A 15819-nucleotide genomic window follows, 5' to 3' on the forward strand; every position below is an offset into this window, starting at 1 on the left:
GAAATGATAACATAGATGCTTATTTTGAGACGCCATGGCCATGTCGTCATAGTGCACCAGACTGTGTTGAAGTCAATTACTGTGTGTGTTTGTGAGGTTGCTGTTCCACACTGCCCCCTTCTGTCCCCTCTAGCAGATGATGCGTCTGACCTCTCTACTAAACAACAGCACCTCTAACACCACACAGGGACAGGTGGAGACAGCGACATACAGGTGTAAACATTGGACGAAAACGGTCAAGCAAAAACAATGGGAAACAAAAGCAACCACTCTTGAATCTAATCATAAGAATTATATGATCCTTTTTAATCCTTTATTCCCATATTTCCATTAAAATGAAAATATCGAACCATAATATTTGACTATTATTGTTTATTCAGAAGTGCTCTTAGTTAACTTTGATACTGTATATGGAACACACATTAATTTTCAGTGCCATTAGTATGACAACATTGAAACAAAAATCCATTTTCTCCAAGTACTAAATGTGATTCAGTTAAGATTCCAAATTGAAAGCAGTGTTTCCCCAGGGTTCTTTAGAAAGCCAGTGGATAGTGCGCACACAACATCCTTTTGTGCACACTATTTACCCCTGGATTGCTTCAGGCTAATGTCTCAATAATTTTCACTCCTTTCTCAGGTCCTTCCCACAAAGGACTTAACTAATGATCCATGGACAAAATGAAGCATTTAAATTTATTCATTAATCATTCATCTCCAGCTCATTGAAAATGCTAAACTTCCACAAAATTAAGATTGAATATTGAAAAGTGATTGAGGGAGACAGCTTTCAGGGAGTGAGGAGAGGAAGGAGTGCGGGCGTGAAAACACAAACAGGGCGCCTCCTCGAGACGGCGTCTTCACTCGGGGCATGGTCAAGGTGGTCAGGGGGGGTACTAAGTGCTAGTTAAGGTCACAGGGTTCCACTAGTTGTAATTAGATCTTGGAATCTGGAGAAGCGTAGAATTTCTGTCAACACTGCCTGTAATTATTCTCTTTTCCAATTAATGGTGACATAGATTAATTATCTGATGAGGCAAAGCCAATTGCAATCATTCACCCAGCTAAAATTAGATCAGTCCTGACAGCAGCATGAAAGTCACCTGTTTCATTGTTATGGATTTGCTGCAAGTAAAGAGGGAGAATAGTGAAGCGTGCTAGGGTAAGTAAGTTGTCTGGTACAGGTGAATGTCCAATTACACTGCGATTTAGACTGAAGGCTTCTAGTCATTCGATCCAGTGGCATGTGGACTGGCTTGTTTGTTCACCCCAACATCATCAGAGGTAGTAGAGTCATCTGTCAAAGACTGCAGGAATGCAGAGATGTGCTGAATTTCGCTTGACAACTCCCCCTGTTCCAATGAGCAAGGAAACAGAATTTGTGAAGGCAGGTTAATGAAGAAAAGAATGACACTGTTTTGGTATAAAGGCAACAAAACCGAAGCAAATCATCACGTCTCACACACAGCCGGATGATGTTGAGTCTACAAATGTGAGAGTAAAGTTACCGTCTTGTTCTTATTTTTGTAGAGAAAGAGAACAAGAGGCTCCTGGTGAACCATGTCCAGGTTCAGTGCTCCTCTGTTTTAAAAACCTCAGCATCCAGTTTTTCTATTAAACTGCCTGGCACTGTCAACCAGCTTGGGAATCTGAACTGGCCTAGCCATGCAGAAATTCTCTGACTAACAATTATATCAGAAACAGGATCTTGGATTACTGTCCCCTGGGACTGGGGCAGTGGGCGTCTGCTCCAATCATTACTGGCCATTCAACAAGGCTCTGCACTGCTCTCTGCTGTTAGCCATTGTCAATTATGCCATCCCTAGTGTAAACTGGCAGAACACAAAGCCGAACTGCCAGTTCTGGCAGGAGTGTAACAGGATGACAGCCCCCGCAGACGCCCCCACCCTTCCTCCACCCACACCCGCCCACCCCAGGGTTCCCCCGGCCTTCCTCGCCTCAAGCTGCTTTTTGAGCAAAGTGCCATTTGGCGTTGTGATTCTGCGAGCACGCCTTTAGCCGTGAAACTGCTAACCTGACCTCTCTTATGTTCTGCTTGTGGGGTTAAGTGGACATGATGGATTAGTTTGGGCCTCGTCGGGATTCAGACTGGTTCAACACCAGTTACAATCAAACCCGGGCACTGGTATTGATAATATGGGAGTCAAGCAATTATGTTCTGCTTGGTGTTGGACATATTACTTCATATATGACCTACTCACTGACCTTTTGCATAACACTATCTGCTGGATATTATCACAATTACATGGATCTGTGGATTGGTGCATTTTTAAGCAGCTTATTTCCATGATTCTGCAGACGATGTAATGGTTTTTCTACATGTGCACTTTTGAGAGAATAGACCCTGAGCCGGACTGTTCATGAGGAGCCAGTTTAAAGTGAGTGCTGCCTGCTCTGATGGACCCTGTGCTGGGCTGTGACGGGTGACGGTGCGGTGCGCTTGAATACACCAGCTCTTTTGTCCTTCACACTCTGCAGCGCTCTGATAGCTCCTCCCCCTCTGCGCCCCACTCCTCCCTGCTTTGAGCTGTGATCTGCTGGGGCCTTTTCAGTCGGGGCCGCTGAGACACGGCCGCTCCCTGTAATGTCTGGTCCAGACCCATCAAAAAAAAAAAGAAAAAAGAGAACATGTCGGCAGTCAAAGGAGGAGGAACTGAGAAGGAAACCGCTTAATAGTATTTTCAATAGGTGCTGCCTGGAAAAAAAAGACATTAAATCAGATTCATGCCTCAGGCTTATCTGATGAAATGGTAGCAGCTGAATTTGACTTTGGGTGAACAGTAAGTTCATCACAAAATCCGGATTTTACAGCAAAACCATCGATTGCAACTGATAATGATGATCGCACTGAGACGCCCTACTGTTAAGGTAAAGAGGAAGTGCAAAAGATGAGTGTTCCTGAGTCTGCGCTAAAACCGGACAGGAAATTTCATAAAGATTCATCACTGTCCCCCCCTGTCTGCTTTGACCTCATCTCACGTCACAGCACAGATTAGACACCGATTACCATCTAATTGAAGATCCTTACTTCTCAACCTTGCAGAATACGCTGCCGGACAGAAGGTTATTCCACTTTCGAAGAAGAAACCGCATAGCAGATATCTCGAACTCAAAACTCTGAATTACCTGCAAACTCAATACGCCGCCATTAAACAGGAAACGCACTTGAACCTTAAAACAATACTGCCAGAAACAATGTGCTCTGTATATAGAGTTATCTGAAGAGGCAGAGCTGGCCCCCCAGACTCAGGGTCACTGCATAGGCACTCTTGCAGACACATCATCCATCACGTCAGTCTGAGATCTGATGAGTGGATGGATGGAGTGTAAATGTGAGAGTGGCGTCTTTCACTCCACCGCCGCAGCAGCACGGCGACGAAACCTCGACGGCGAATAACACACAAGGCAAACCCAACTAGCCGGATGAAGCTCGAACAATGTCGAGCGTAACGTGGAGTCACTGTGCTATGCAAAAAGAATATGTTTCCATCCAGGAGAATACAGAGAGTGGAATAAAAAGCTGAATAAATGCGTTTAAGATCCAAATGGACGGTGACAGTTTTGCATCCTGTTTTACACATATGCGCACAAATACCTGGGCTGTTTTTATTTTCTGGTCGGTCTCTCGGGAAAGAGCCTGGCACCGGTCCAGTTCAGCCTGGCTGTAGAGGCTGCGTTGTTTGAAGTATTTTACCAAAGCTTTGTGCATCCTCTTCTGCAACAAAGAGAGCTGGGGGGGGGAGAGAGAGAAAGCAGAGAAAAGGAATTGGTAAGGCAGGAGAGGAAATTAATGGCAGTGTTCAAGAAGAATGATGGAGGGGAATAGAGAAAGCAGTCAATAGCCCATTCTGCAGTACACGGGCCTGACAGGAATTTCACAGTCTCTTGGTTTCTCTGCCCACTCGTGTGCACTCATCAGAATCCAGTCACATCTGGCTGCCAGGATGGGGGGTTAATTTTCTCTAAATGCTTCAGCAGTTTTGTTCTAGCCGAGGCAAACTCTGTGACTGCAAAGCTGATGAGTAAAATATTTCTACTTCACCCAGTTTAACTTTATACCAATCCCCTCAAGACATATTTTACACATACACACAGAGTCATGAACCCCCCACTGAAACCAGAAATTATTCCTAGTCTCTCGGAAAGACATGCTGCTTGCTTTATTATTTGAACACAGTTTCAAGCAAAGAGGTTTAAATTCTGATAGATGCCATGGCTTTTCTTCCCCTCCCATCTCTCCACTTTTCCTACAAAGCTTATCATTGTTTGGCAATGTGTTCCCCAGTGCATCGAAAAAACTAAAGCGAATTAGCTCAGCCATCAGCTCCTGAAGGAAAGACAATAACAAGAATGCTCTTTATGGTGTTCCCTGTTAAAACCTGCGAGCTGAGAGCATTCACATCAACGAAGCTATGCCTACATGTATAGCAGATTCCATGTTTATATGAGAGGCACATACCGGCAAGAGCGCTATCAGATGATAATTAATCATGCATTTTTCCCTCATTTACAAAAGAGAATTCTGTAATATTGAGTGTATTTCTACTTGTACAGGATTATGATGAAGTGGTATATTAGTATAAATGTATTTGAGGTGCCCTACTCCCCATTTATTCCTTTTTTTTCTCCAAATAATAATTACTACACACTTTTCTTGGTTGGAGAATTAACAGATAAGAAAACATATTTCAGCACAACCCCCTTTTTCCTCCATTTACTTTAAATAAGCATATACCAAGCACAACTACATCAAGGGTAATATATTGTATATGGTAAACTAAAACATTAAGCAAAGAACATTTTCCAGTAGTTCTAGATGCTCTCAAGTGTTGTTAGGGGTGTTGGGTTTCAAATGTCCTGGATAAGAAGGGAAATAAATACATCCAAAGCTACCGGGTCAGTCGATCATCTTCCTCATCATCGATTGGATGACGAGGAAGATGATGTCTCCATTTTAACGTTGGTTGGTTGGTTTGTAAGCGGTGTTACTCAGAAGAGAGAGAATTTCCTGAGAGGTGGTTATTGCATTTTGTTTTTATTTTCGTAAAAGGAAACAACTTGAGGAAAGTTATGACATCTTCGCTTGAATGGCAGCATGTTTAATCTGTGCTGTGACTGTGAGGGCTTTCTCTCTGACAAATTAGGAAGGTATAGAGTTTCGTACTTGTTCATTAGAGAGCAGGAAAACAGTTCTGTGATGCCAGGGATGTTTTTTTATAATAAGTTTTTATCAGGAAATTGAATCGAAAAGATAGCTTAAATCGTTTTTTTAAGGCATTTTGTGTCGAATAGCAGCTGATTTGGAACCATTGGTGAAGGATTTTTGTTAATTGTCACTTGAACTACCTGTCAGTGATGCTTGCAGTCAAGATTATATTCCAATGATGCTTAAATAATGTTTTTATTGAGTCCCTCTGCTGAATAAAAACCAAAATATGGGCTCTCTAAACAAACAAATGGCTGGTGTGAGACATCTCATGTGCACTAATGTTCTAATCTATCAAACGACCTGGGATGAGTTAAATGCAAATATCTTGGCTACATCCACTTAGAAAATGAATCAATTCACGAAATATGGTAACTGTGACATAAATGTAGACATTACTGGGGAAAAAATTAGAAGAAAATCTGAGAAAATGAAAGGGTTGCTGTGTAAATCAGATTAACCATCATCAGGCATGTATCTACATTACAGAAACACTCAGGATAAGCTTGTTAGAATAAACTAAATTTAAACACAAAACCTTACTGCCGAGAGGCTGCTGTTGTAGAAGTAGAGTTGAAACAAACAAAAATGGAGAGGGCTGAATCCAGAGTAAAAAGAAAATCAGGCTTTGATCATGAGCGTGGAAAATCCTGTCCACAGGATTTTATTTTTGCATGCATTTCTCACTTGATAACATTCATGCAGTTAGATGAGGAATTGCTCAAGTAGAGGTATTAGTCATTTTTGGAACAAATACTGTGTATTTTTCATTGCAGGAGCAGTGCAGTTTCTTCCTGGTGTTATGGTTGTCATGTGTAATTCTATTCCAGTTAAATACTGTCAAAAACTATAAAGATTAAACACTTTAACGTTGCTTCCTTCCGACCTCTGGTGATATTTATTGTGTGATCCTGCAGTTGTGAGCAGAGGCAAAGATAATAAAGCATTTCACCTCTGACCACTGTACAAAAACCACAGGCTAATGGAAAAACTGTAAGTAATACTATTAACATGTGCCATCAACCTCTCTTACTCCCTTTGGTGGCAGGACTACACAGCTATCATTACATTAAGTCACATCCATCATCCTCCTCCACTCAAGTTAACTGATCATTATTAGATTGCTGCAGTAACCTCCTCGTTGGTTGCCCAACTGAAACTGTCCTAAAAATTACTGCCCGCAAAAACAAGAGCTGTCCAGAGGTAGAAGGGACAGAACGGAGCGGAACACAACATAACAGAAATCCTCATTAAACATAATTTCACTAGAGGAGCACACTCATTAATTTACCATACCTCCACCAAGGCCAGAGAAGCCTGTAAAAGAATGTACATGTTTTAAGAGCGTACTGGCATTATGGGACTAGGAACGGATTGAAAGGCTTTATTAGTTTAGTAGATAAATGTAAATCAAAATAATAACTTGGGGTGAATATGCATGAATACTACATTGAGATCAGTGTACTCTGTGTGAGAAATTGCAATATACTGACATCTGCACATGAAATTCCAGCTTTCCACTACATACAAACCAATGGATACAGGTGAACAACATACAGTCACTGCAATATAACAGAATGTGATCCTACCTGTGTGTAGTAATGAAAAGATCTGTGTGCAGTGTTTTTCTTGCTGAGTGCAGACGTGGCCTCTTGTTTGGCATTCATCGAGGTCAGCTGAAGGCCTTCGTACTCAGTGGCCAACACTGCGTTCTCCCTCAGTGCGACTTCTAGTGCTTCCTACAAACACATGAAGGAAAGAAAAAGAAAAGGTTGTTTTTACTGCCCTCCACTGGCAGATGTAGGGTCAGCGGGGAAGACAGATTAACTAACAGCTTTGCATCAGTGTGATGACCACAATGACTTCATGGTGGTGCGTAGATAAATAGATCACTTGAAATGCAGAGCCAACATGATGATAGAGGAGATATTGTCGCTGTAGCTCCTCACCTGCTATGTGTTTAAATGCTTTTCACTGTTACGCTGCTAATTAAAACCGGGGGGAAAAAAATAGCAGGCACACAAAGCTGGACATTATTCTGGGAAATCAAGCAAATAAATAACAATGAGTACGTGTCTCTCCGCGTGTCCCCTTTTCATCTGAACATTGTCTCCCAAGTGCTGGAAAATGCGGCTGGTGAACATCTCAACTCTACCTGCAGACATAATGAAGTGTGTCTCTGCAGTAAAACAGAACAGCACTAAAGTGATGAGTTTAACCCAGCAGAAAGAGGGGCTGTAAACATGACAAATGCCTGCTATTGATTTCAGGTTTAATTACTCCATGCAGCACTGACAAAGCCCATCTGATGCTGTTGTGAAGTGTAAATGGAACAAATTACACTTCATTGCCCATAAGAAACTGATAGCGTCGGCAGTTTGCATTGTTTACTTTGTCCTCAAGAAAACGACAGGCCAGCCCCATCAAATCAGACGAATAAGGTGGCGGTTTGAGTGCGTGAAGCGTTCCGGGTAGGAGAGACACGTGCCAGGTCCGAACGTATGCAGATGATCACGTTTAACCGGACTAACAAACGATCTCACCCTCTCGTATCCTATCTTTTTTTTAAAGCTACGAGGCCAAGTCTATTGCCTGTTGTGCTCTAAATTCCAATCACTTTCCACAGGAAGAGAGGAAAACTGGAGCTTCAAACCACAAGAGGTTACGGGAGCAGAGCACGGGGTCAGCATCTTTATACCAAATCTCATATTTGAAGTCTCGTCATTCCGCTTCACGCACTGCGATTTCTGAATGCCTCCCGTGCTTATTATGTTATGCTAATGCGGGACATTATGTGTGCTTTATATTGGTCTCCATGATTAAAGTGACCAATTTCCATCCAACTCCGCACTCCGTCTGATCTTTTTATTTGCCGAGGAGTATTGTTGTTATTTCATCTTATTTCGTGGAGTGAGAACACTAAACCCTTTTTGCATGGCTAACTTTTATCTGGCTAATGGGAGTTGTGTCTATGAGGAAGACTTCTAATTCTTAAATTGTCTCACGCCAACAACTTCTTTAAAGTTGCTGCACTTGGATGCATGGCGGCTTAAGCTCCATTGCCTTTTCTTGTTTTGAACTAATGCATTCTTGATCACCGTTTAATGAAACTATATACCACATGGCGATTTCACATTAGATAAGCCATGTGAAACCCCCATCAGCAAAGAGGCTCTGGCTGGGGCTGATAATCCTGCAGATGAAAACCTTACAATAAATAGGGGTTTCTCTTACAAAGGAGGGTTCAAATGTGTGCCATTTTGCGCACATAATACAAAATACACACATTAGATGTTTAGGAATATTGCGAAGAAGATGCTTACATGGAAATTCTCACTGGAAATTTCACCCTACAAGTAAACAAAAACGAAGGGGGACATGCATCATCAAATTTGTCCAGACTAAAAAAAAAAAAAGACTATAAGAACTGTGAGTTGTCATTTGTGGGGTAAAGCACTTAAACAAGATTGACCATGGCTTGTAATTTTAATTGCACACAGCTCTGTTCCCTGCATCTTAAGGGAAGTATTGTGACGAGCAATGTGCTGACACTAATCCACAAACAAATAAACAGCTTGTTTCCGATTTCACAGTGTTTGACGCGTAAGTCGTGTATTTTACAAGGAGTTATACTGTACAGTATTCCAGCCCCGTGTAACGTTTCCCTGTTACCTTGATGTCTTCCATTTTCCTTCTCCTCGCTGTAACATGAGCTGTGTGTGTCTGCATGGATCGCTGTGCTCGGTGCAGGCAGTTATTAATATCAGACTGCAAGGTGCTCATTATGAGAGCGGCTGACTTGTTTCTGAATTCCGCCACATCAAATGCACCTCTGAAAAGGAGACACACACACATAATAAAAAGCACTAATCCTGAACGATACCGTGCACTTTATACCGAAAATATTATGATGGCTTTCAGTATCTACGCCTTAGCAGGACTCCACCTGTACGAGAGACAAAAGTGGGATATTCACTCATCTTACCGGAGTTCCGCGATGACGTCTGACATGGACGCAGCTGTTACTTCCATTTTGTCTGAGGCGTCCCTGTATTCCGCGCGCTTCTTTCCAAGGTCACTGATCCTGTCCACAGCGTAGTCGTATCTCTTAACAGTATCGGCGTGGACGTCCTGTAAACAAACAAACAAACAAACTGGAATCTGGAAAGTGTAAAGGCTCAGAGGCGAGAGATTATACAGTTTGCCCGAAGAGTAAGATGATAAATGGCAGCGAGTGGCTTTGCGCTCCATGAAGTTTTGCTTTCACACCTTTGCGGCGTTCAGGTGCTCAAGTCTGAGTTTTTTCTCCCTCTCAAGGTTGACCATTGTGTTCCTGTGTTGACGCTGAATTCCCTCCAACTTTTCTGTCAGCGCCTTGATTTTCTGAACAAACCAAAGACAGAAATTAGAAGGTTGTTTCTAGCTGATTTCATTCTCACCTCACCTGAGACAAATCTTCATTTTACCTCCATTTGCACCTCTAAAGCTTTCGTAGTGGACGACGCTTGGTCAAACTCCCGCCGAAGTCTTTCATTGACTATCTCCGAGCTCCGTCCATGCTGATGCAATTCCTCTGTGACATTTGCACATCGAGTCTGATGGAGACAAAATGTGTTTCACCCTGAGGTCTCAATTATGAAGATTACGCAACTCACACCACCAACAGTTCCATTCTAATTCAACAATGTGCAAAGATGCAAAATACGACACATTTCATCCGAGTTCTGCTTCGTTCGCATCTAAAGTCGTCTCGTTTACCTTCAGTCGTCCCACTGCCGCCGTCTCATTGGCCAGCTCTCTCCCCAGGTTCTCCATCACATTCTGTAAAGCATTGAATTACCTTTTTACAAACCTGGACCCGCGTAAAACCATGCGTGCGTGTACATACGTTCTACACTGACCCTGGTCCTCTGCTCTTCCATGAAGGTGAGCTGTTCCTGCTTCTCCAGGCTGGCTTTGACGACGCTGTGCTGGGCCACAGCTTGAGTCACTTCCTCTTTGACTCCTTCCCGCTGCTCCTCGTTCTCACGGATCCTCTGGAGCATCTCCTTCCTGTACTCCTGCATCTGAGTCACTGTTTTCTCACTAATACAAAAACAAATTATTATTAGTATACAATCGTTGGTTGCTGATTGTTCCTCTTCCGTTCCTGCTGTGTACCTTTCTGAAATTCTCATCTTGTAGTCTTCCACCTTCACCTCGTACTCCATGTTTTCCTTACGCAGAGCTGCGAGGGAATCACGCTTTGAATGGAGCAGCTCTTCTAATTGGGAGACCTCCTCTTCCCCATTTAGTTTCTGTGAATAACATAACATAATGAATATACGGTAGGACCTTACAGCTCCACTAATTCATGTTTGGATCAATAGTATTAAGACATTACTCACCGTTTTCTGAATGTCCTCCTGCAATTCAGCTATTTCCTCTTTCAACTTCTTAGTTTTCTGCATTTCACCTCTGATTTTACCCCTTAATTGAAAAATCTGCAATAAATGGACAAAGAATGAATTTTAAAACCTGCTGTCTGCTGAATGAAGGATACCTTTAGTACATTGCACCGTAAGAGTTACCTGCTTGTTTATTGCTTTTTCAAGCTCCATCCTTTCAGGAATACTTTGTGCCAAGGCTGCACTCTCATTCTCTCCAAGAGCAACAGATTGTTCAGCTTGTTGTTTTTCTGCACACAGACCTTCCTCCTGTGTCTTCAACTGGTTAAACTCCTCTCTGGAGAGGAGAACACAATTGTGTTTTTGGTTATCAAGCCGGTCAGTTAAAACAAGGCTGTTTTGTTTGAAAGCTTGCCTCTAAATATACGTATTACAAAGAACAATGTATTAAACCAAGCAATCTATCTCTTACATGCAAGTTTGAATGAAATCCAGGCTTTTTCTAGATGTATCACTCACTCCTTCTCCTGGACGTTCATTGTGAAACTCTGATAATATGAGCTTTTATTGATAAATCCTAAATTAAATAAACCTGTAGAGCAAAAGGGGTGAAACAAATGTACCACTGGAAGCAGTTGAAGCGCCTCCTGGTGGTTTGCAAGATGACAAGAAAGTTCTACAGAAAATCCAAACATTTGAAAACTATAGAAATTCTGTTAATGTGGCAAACTATTCCGCAAAAAATGTTTCATCAAGAAGTGTTAAATTGTCCTTTGGTTTTAATCAAATGTCTCCAATTCATTCAGTGTGCACACCAGGTACCTTCTGTCTATGCCGGCGTCAGTATGTTCTTGTGCTCACACTGAAAACTTCTCAAATGACTCTGCACACCGCACACTGATTATTCAAAAAAGTTTGAGAAGCCACTGGAGTAGAAAAAGCAACTGTTATGGACTGATCTACAGACAGTAGCCATATATCCACCAAATTTTCAAACTGCTTGACGGCAATTGCAAGTGATCCAACACATTTTTCAAAATGCTCCAAAAACTCGCTTGAGGTAGATCAATGTTGCGACCAGAGTTCCTGCCGAGCCCCATTCAGACGATCCTGCCTACCCTTTAACTGCCTCTGTTACTTTCACTTTGTCTGCTCTTTACCGCTGTGACATAGGAGAAACTACAAAACACAACTGATCAGCAAAGCTGTACAAAATGACAGTAGTGTTCAGATGATGCATGATATGGGGCCAAATGTAATATTTCCCACATTAATACCCCACACGCAGCAGCAGCCTGTACCATTGACACCAGGCCAGATGGATCTGTGGAATCATGATGTTTACACCAAATTTAGTGCCTGTCATCAGCATGTTGCAACAGAAAGTGGAATGTGTTGAACTAGGCAACATTTTATCCAGTCTGGATACTTGCAAGCCCTGTGTGGCATAATCGTGTTCTTGGTAGAGAGTTTGTCTAAGCTATTTACAGACTTGCATCCTCCGTGTTAGACAAAATGAGCATCTGACCCCATCTAATCAACTGATCTGCTGTGTTGTAAACAAATCCTAACATTTTTAGTCACACAGAAAATGAACATTGAGTATAGAGCCATGCTCATAATACTTGTAGTTTATTTATATACAACTCAGTGTATGGAGTGAGCTGTCAAGACGATGCAGGCACGTCCTTCTCCTCCTCCTCCTCCTCCTCCTCCTCCATGGGGCAAAATAAGCGCTTGGCCACACACTTTTAATTCTGTGGATATAAGAGTCTTTTTTGGCCTCCATCCATTTTTATCACTGACAACCATGATGTATGGTCACAATAACTCAAAATATAAATTTAGACACCACCGGGGCTTACATTGATAGGGTAACCACGGCAATCTCACGTACACGGTGAAGTTAAAGGAGCAGTGAGGAGACAAAAGAGTCACCCAAACAACGATTATGCAGGAATCGCAGGTGTGTGTACCAGCAATTTAACCCTCTGTGTTATGTTGTGGAATAACACAGATACAGTTAAAGTTGAGAATGCTCTAAAGTAATTACATCCTAAATAATTCAGTGTGATGCAAGTTTAATCCAATAATACAGTGAATGTAAACTGTGAGGATGAATTGTTGGGCAAAAACACCGGTCGGACTGTCATACTCACAATCTGTCGGCCAGCTGATTCTTCACGTTCTGCAGCTCCTGCTCCATTGATGCCTTTTCGTTGTTGGCATCCAGCGCCATGGTTTCTAACTCCCTCTCTGCCAGTTTGAGATTGTCTAGTGTCTTTGCATACGTTTTGTCAGCCTAAACAATGGGAGAATTAAATAAGGGTACACTTTCTTCAGCTATTTAACATATTTTATACCGATTTGAAGAAGACACTGATAAGTTTAGAACACTCTCTGTGTTCTGAATCCCAGAACTAAGCCAAAAATGAGCTACGCTGTCCTATATATGCCCCTTGTCTCTCAGTCATCAGTCATGTCTCTACTGATCTAAAGTGATCCTCAGTGGGACAAGTTCATCCTCAAGGCACTCCAGTTAAAAAGCATCTAATGTGACATTGTGGTTTAAAAATATCAGCAACTAGGATTAAATTATAACCAAATTATGAGCGAATCCAGTGCTTTAAGATTCAAAAGACATACAGACTCAAAATATCAAATTAAAAGCTACCTCGGCCTGCGCACTGTTGATTTCATTGATGATGCCGGTCTGAAATTCCAGATTTTCTTTCACAAGGGGCGCTTGTTTGTTGACAAAGCTGATGTCCTCGTGTAAGCGCCGGTTCAAAACCTCGATGTGACACAGTTTCTCCTGGGCCTGGTCAAGTTTCTCTTGTTCCAGGTTCAGGTGCCATTTCAGTTCGGTGATGTCCCTGACACACGCCTCGTGCTCTACATGAAGGAAGAGTTAACAAAAACCTGGATTCTGAGTTTCATCTCATGCATTTAATGTGGGGTATGATGATGTCACAATACTGCAGCTTGTAGGTGGATGATTGTGTGTATGTCTCAGCCACTGACCTTTCTGGACGACTACAGAATGCTCTTGTTTCTTCCACTGTGAAATACTGGCAACTTTGCTCTCCAATATTCTTTTCCTTCTGGTCTCTTTTTGAAAAGCTTCTTCGGCATCCTGACGATCAGCCTCCAGCCTCTCGATCAGACTCACAACCTCTCCAAGGACATCTGAAATTTTCTTCCAAACCGGTGACACCGGGCTGCTTTCTAAAAGATGGATTGAAAACACACTATTTTGGAACGTATCCCCAACAACACACAAAAAAGCCTTGTCTTACATTATCTGAGTAGCTTTTCTGGGGAAACGTGTATTCACCTCTTTCACCGATTCCAATGCCTTCAATGTATAAGTCTGTACATAGCACAGTGTCCGTATCCGAGTCAATGTGTTGGAATCTGTTAAAGGACAGAAGATAATATTATATAATAACACTTAGTATAAATAATAATCTTATTTAATGTCATCATAAATTGAACAGGAGTAAATATATAATCAAATACCGCAAAGTTTGGCTGTATTGGTGCTTGTCCCGTTCTATCTGTGGTGGAAACTTCCCACACTGGTCAAAGACAAAGGGGAGCGGGGGCCGTATAGATTTGAATTTAAGGATATTTAACTTATAGTCTCAGGCTTCATCATACCTGACACCCGCACTTTACCTGTTGACACCAGCTCTCCGCCTTCAGCTTCAGCTCCTGGATATGGAAAACAGCTTTGTTCACGCAAGGCGAGGGACTGCTCAGCGAAATGCAACAGCGACGTCGGCCAGAGCAAACAGATGGAAGATCTCTTTGATCTCAAGACACAACAAAGTATTGTCAACTGTAAATAAAGTGTAATTTAACCATATTGTGCATCACATACAAACATTTGCCAACAGAGAAGCACTGAAAAGCAAACAAGACCCACAGAGGTTGGTTTCAATAGTAGCCCAAAGGTGCTGATAAAATAAAACACTCCACCTATTTCCTTACTTTTATTTTGAAAAGAAATGATTGAAATCCATTTTGTTGTGAAACATGGTTCCTTACTCTCCTTTTGGCTTCTTGTGGCACAGATAGGAGGGATCAGTGGAAGAACAGAGACAAACCCTGGTGCACCATTCTTAGTGGTGAAAGAGCGCCATCTGGCTGCTGGAGGATGATGTGCACAGGTGACGCAGACTGACACTTAAACTTGTATTTGTTCAAACGAATTCAAGTCCTTTTCGGCCACAGGTAAGATGGTTATAAACTAGTTAACATTAAAGGATATCAAACAGCTATACAAGCTCAACAGTTGGCAGAATAGTGAGTAATTTTACTCACGAGTCTCTGTTTTAATACCTCAAACACAACTGCCTCTTATTACGTGTTTACATTCTTGTCATTGCTGTAAATCTTTTTCGTTTTTTAAATATTGTATTCTTTGTCACTGAGGTGATCATTGGTGGACAGTTAGTTACCTTGGATGCATCTTGTAAGAATCGGAATCAATTTGACAATACACCTGCCTGTGCATTAATTCATCGAGTTTGGGCATTCATTTGTTTGAAATATATTTGAAAAATGCAATGTAATAACAGTACACCACGACACACATGTCATCTCCTGGTCTCACCTTGTTCACTGGCTTTTCCTTCCCTTGATGGGAATCTGAGAGGTTCAATGTCCGGCATTGCTGCAACTTCACCAGGTTACTGAGAAAATATGAATATACTCAATCTCACCACCCAGTGTAAACATGAAACATTGTTATATAACGTAAAACTACCATCTACTAATACTACCAGTCTTTTGTCCCCTCCACTCTTCTCAGAATGTTGCTCACTTTTCACCAATAAGTGGCTGTTAAATTGTTAATGTCTGGTGGGGTCGTTGTCATGGCTCAAAGTGAGAGCGAACAATTGTTGCTATCATATTACATTTACCTTATAGTTTGACTGCAGGCTTGTATATGTTGTGGCAGTTCTTCTGTGTGCTCGCTGCATGTATTCCCTCAATGTTTCCTCCCTTAAATTCAAAGCAAAAGTTTCCTCAGAAAGTCAACTTTAGTCGCTGTCAATCTTCTGCCAACGTTGCTAAGCAATAAGGGGGCTGCGCCTGGACTTCTAGAGGTGTGTTCAAGAGCAGCAGCGAGTGTTGCGTTGTTGATGTTTAACAGCACAAACGCAACAGAAGAATCAGAGAATACTAGAATAGAAT

At 41.9% G+C, this 15819-nt stretch overlaps 1 protein-coding gene across 1 annotated transcript; it reads right to left on the reverse strand.

The window, feature by feature from the left end:
- Positions 1-1223: 1223 nt before the first annotated feature.
- Positions 1224-15293, reverse strand: ccdc178 (coiled-coil domain containing 178). Its single transcript, XM_076144449.1, has 19 exons — positions 15236-15293; positions 14296-14432; positions 14137-14195; positions 13942-14031; positions 13639-13865; positions 13289-13509; positions 12774-12916; positions 10798-10951; positions 10615-10710; positions 10388-10524; positions 10129-10312; positions 9986-10048; positions 9694-9822; positions 9497-9610; positions 9213-9358; positions 8900-9059; positions 6817-6966; positions 3617-3751; positions 1224-1352 (listed from the first exon to the last, which is right to left on the reverse strand). Exons 1-19 carry the CDS (start codon positions 15291-15293, stop codon positions 1224-1226), a joined length of 2532 nt encoding a protein of 843 aa, XP_076000564.1.
- Positions 15294-15819: the final 526 nt, after the last annotated feature.

The sequence above is a fragment of the Genypterus blacodes genome, unplaced genomic scaffold (assembly GCF_046128005.1).
Source record: "Genypterus blacodes isolate CSIRO-AG114 ecotype Tasmania unplaced genomic scaffold, CSIRO-AGI_Gbla_v1 ptg000029l_1, whole genome shotgun sequence".
NCBI lineage: Eukaryota > Metazoa > Chordata > Actinopteri > Ophidiiformes > Ophidiidae > Genypterus > Genypterus blacodes.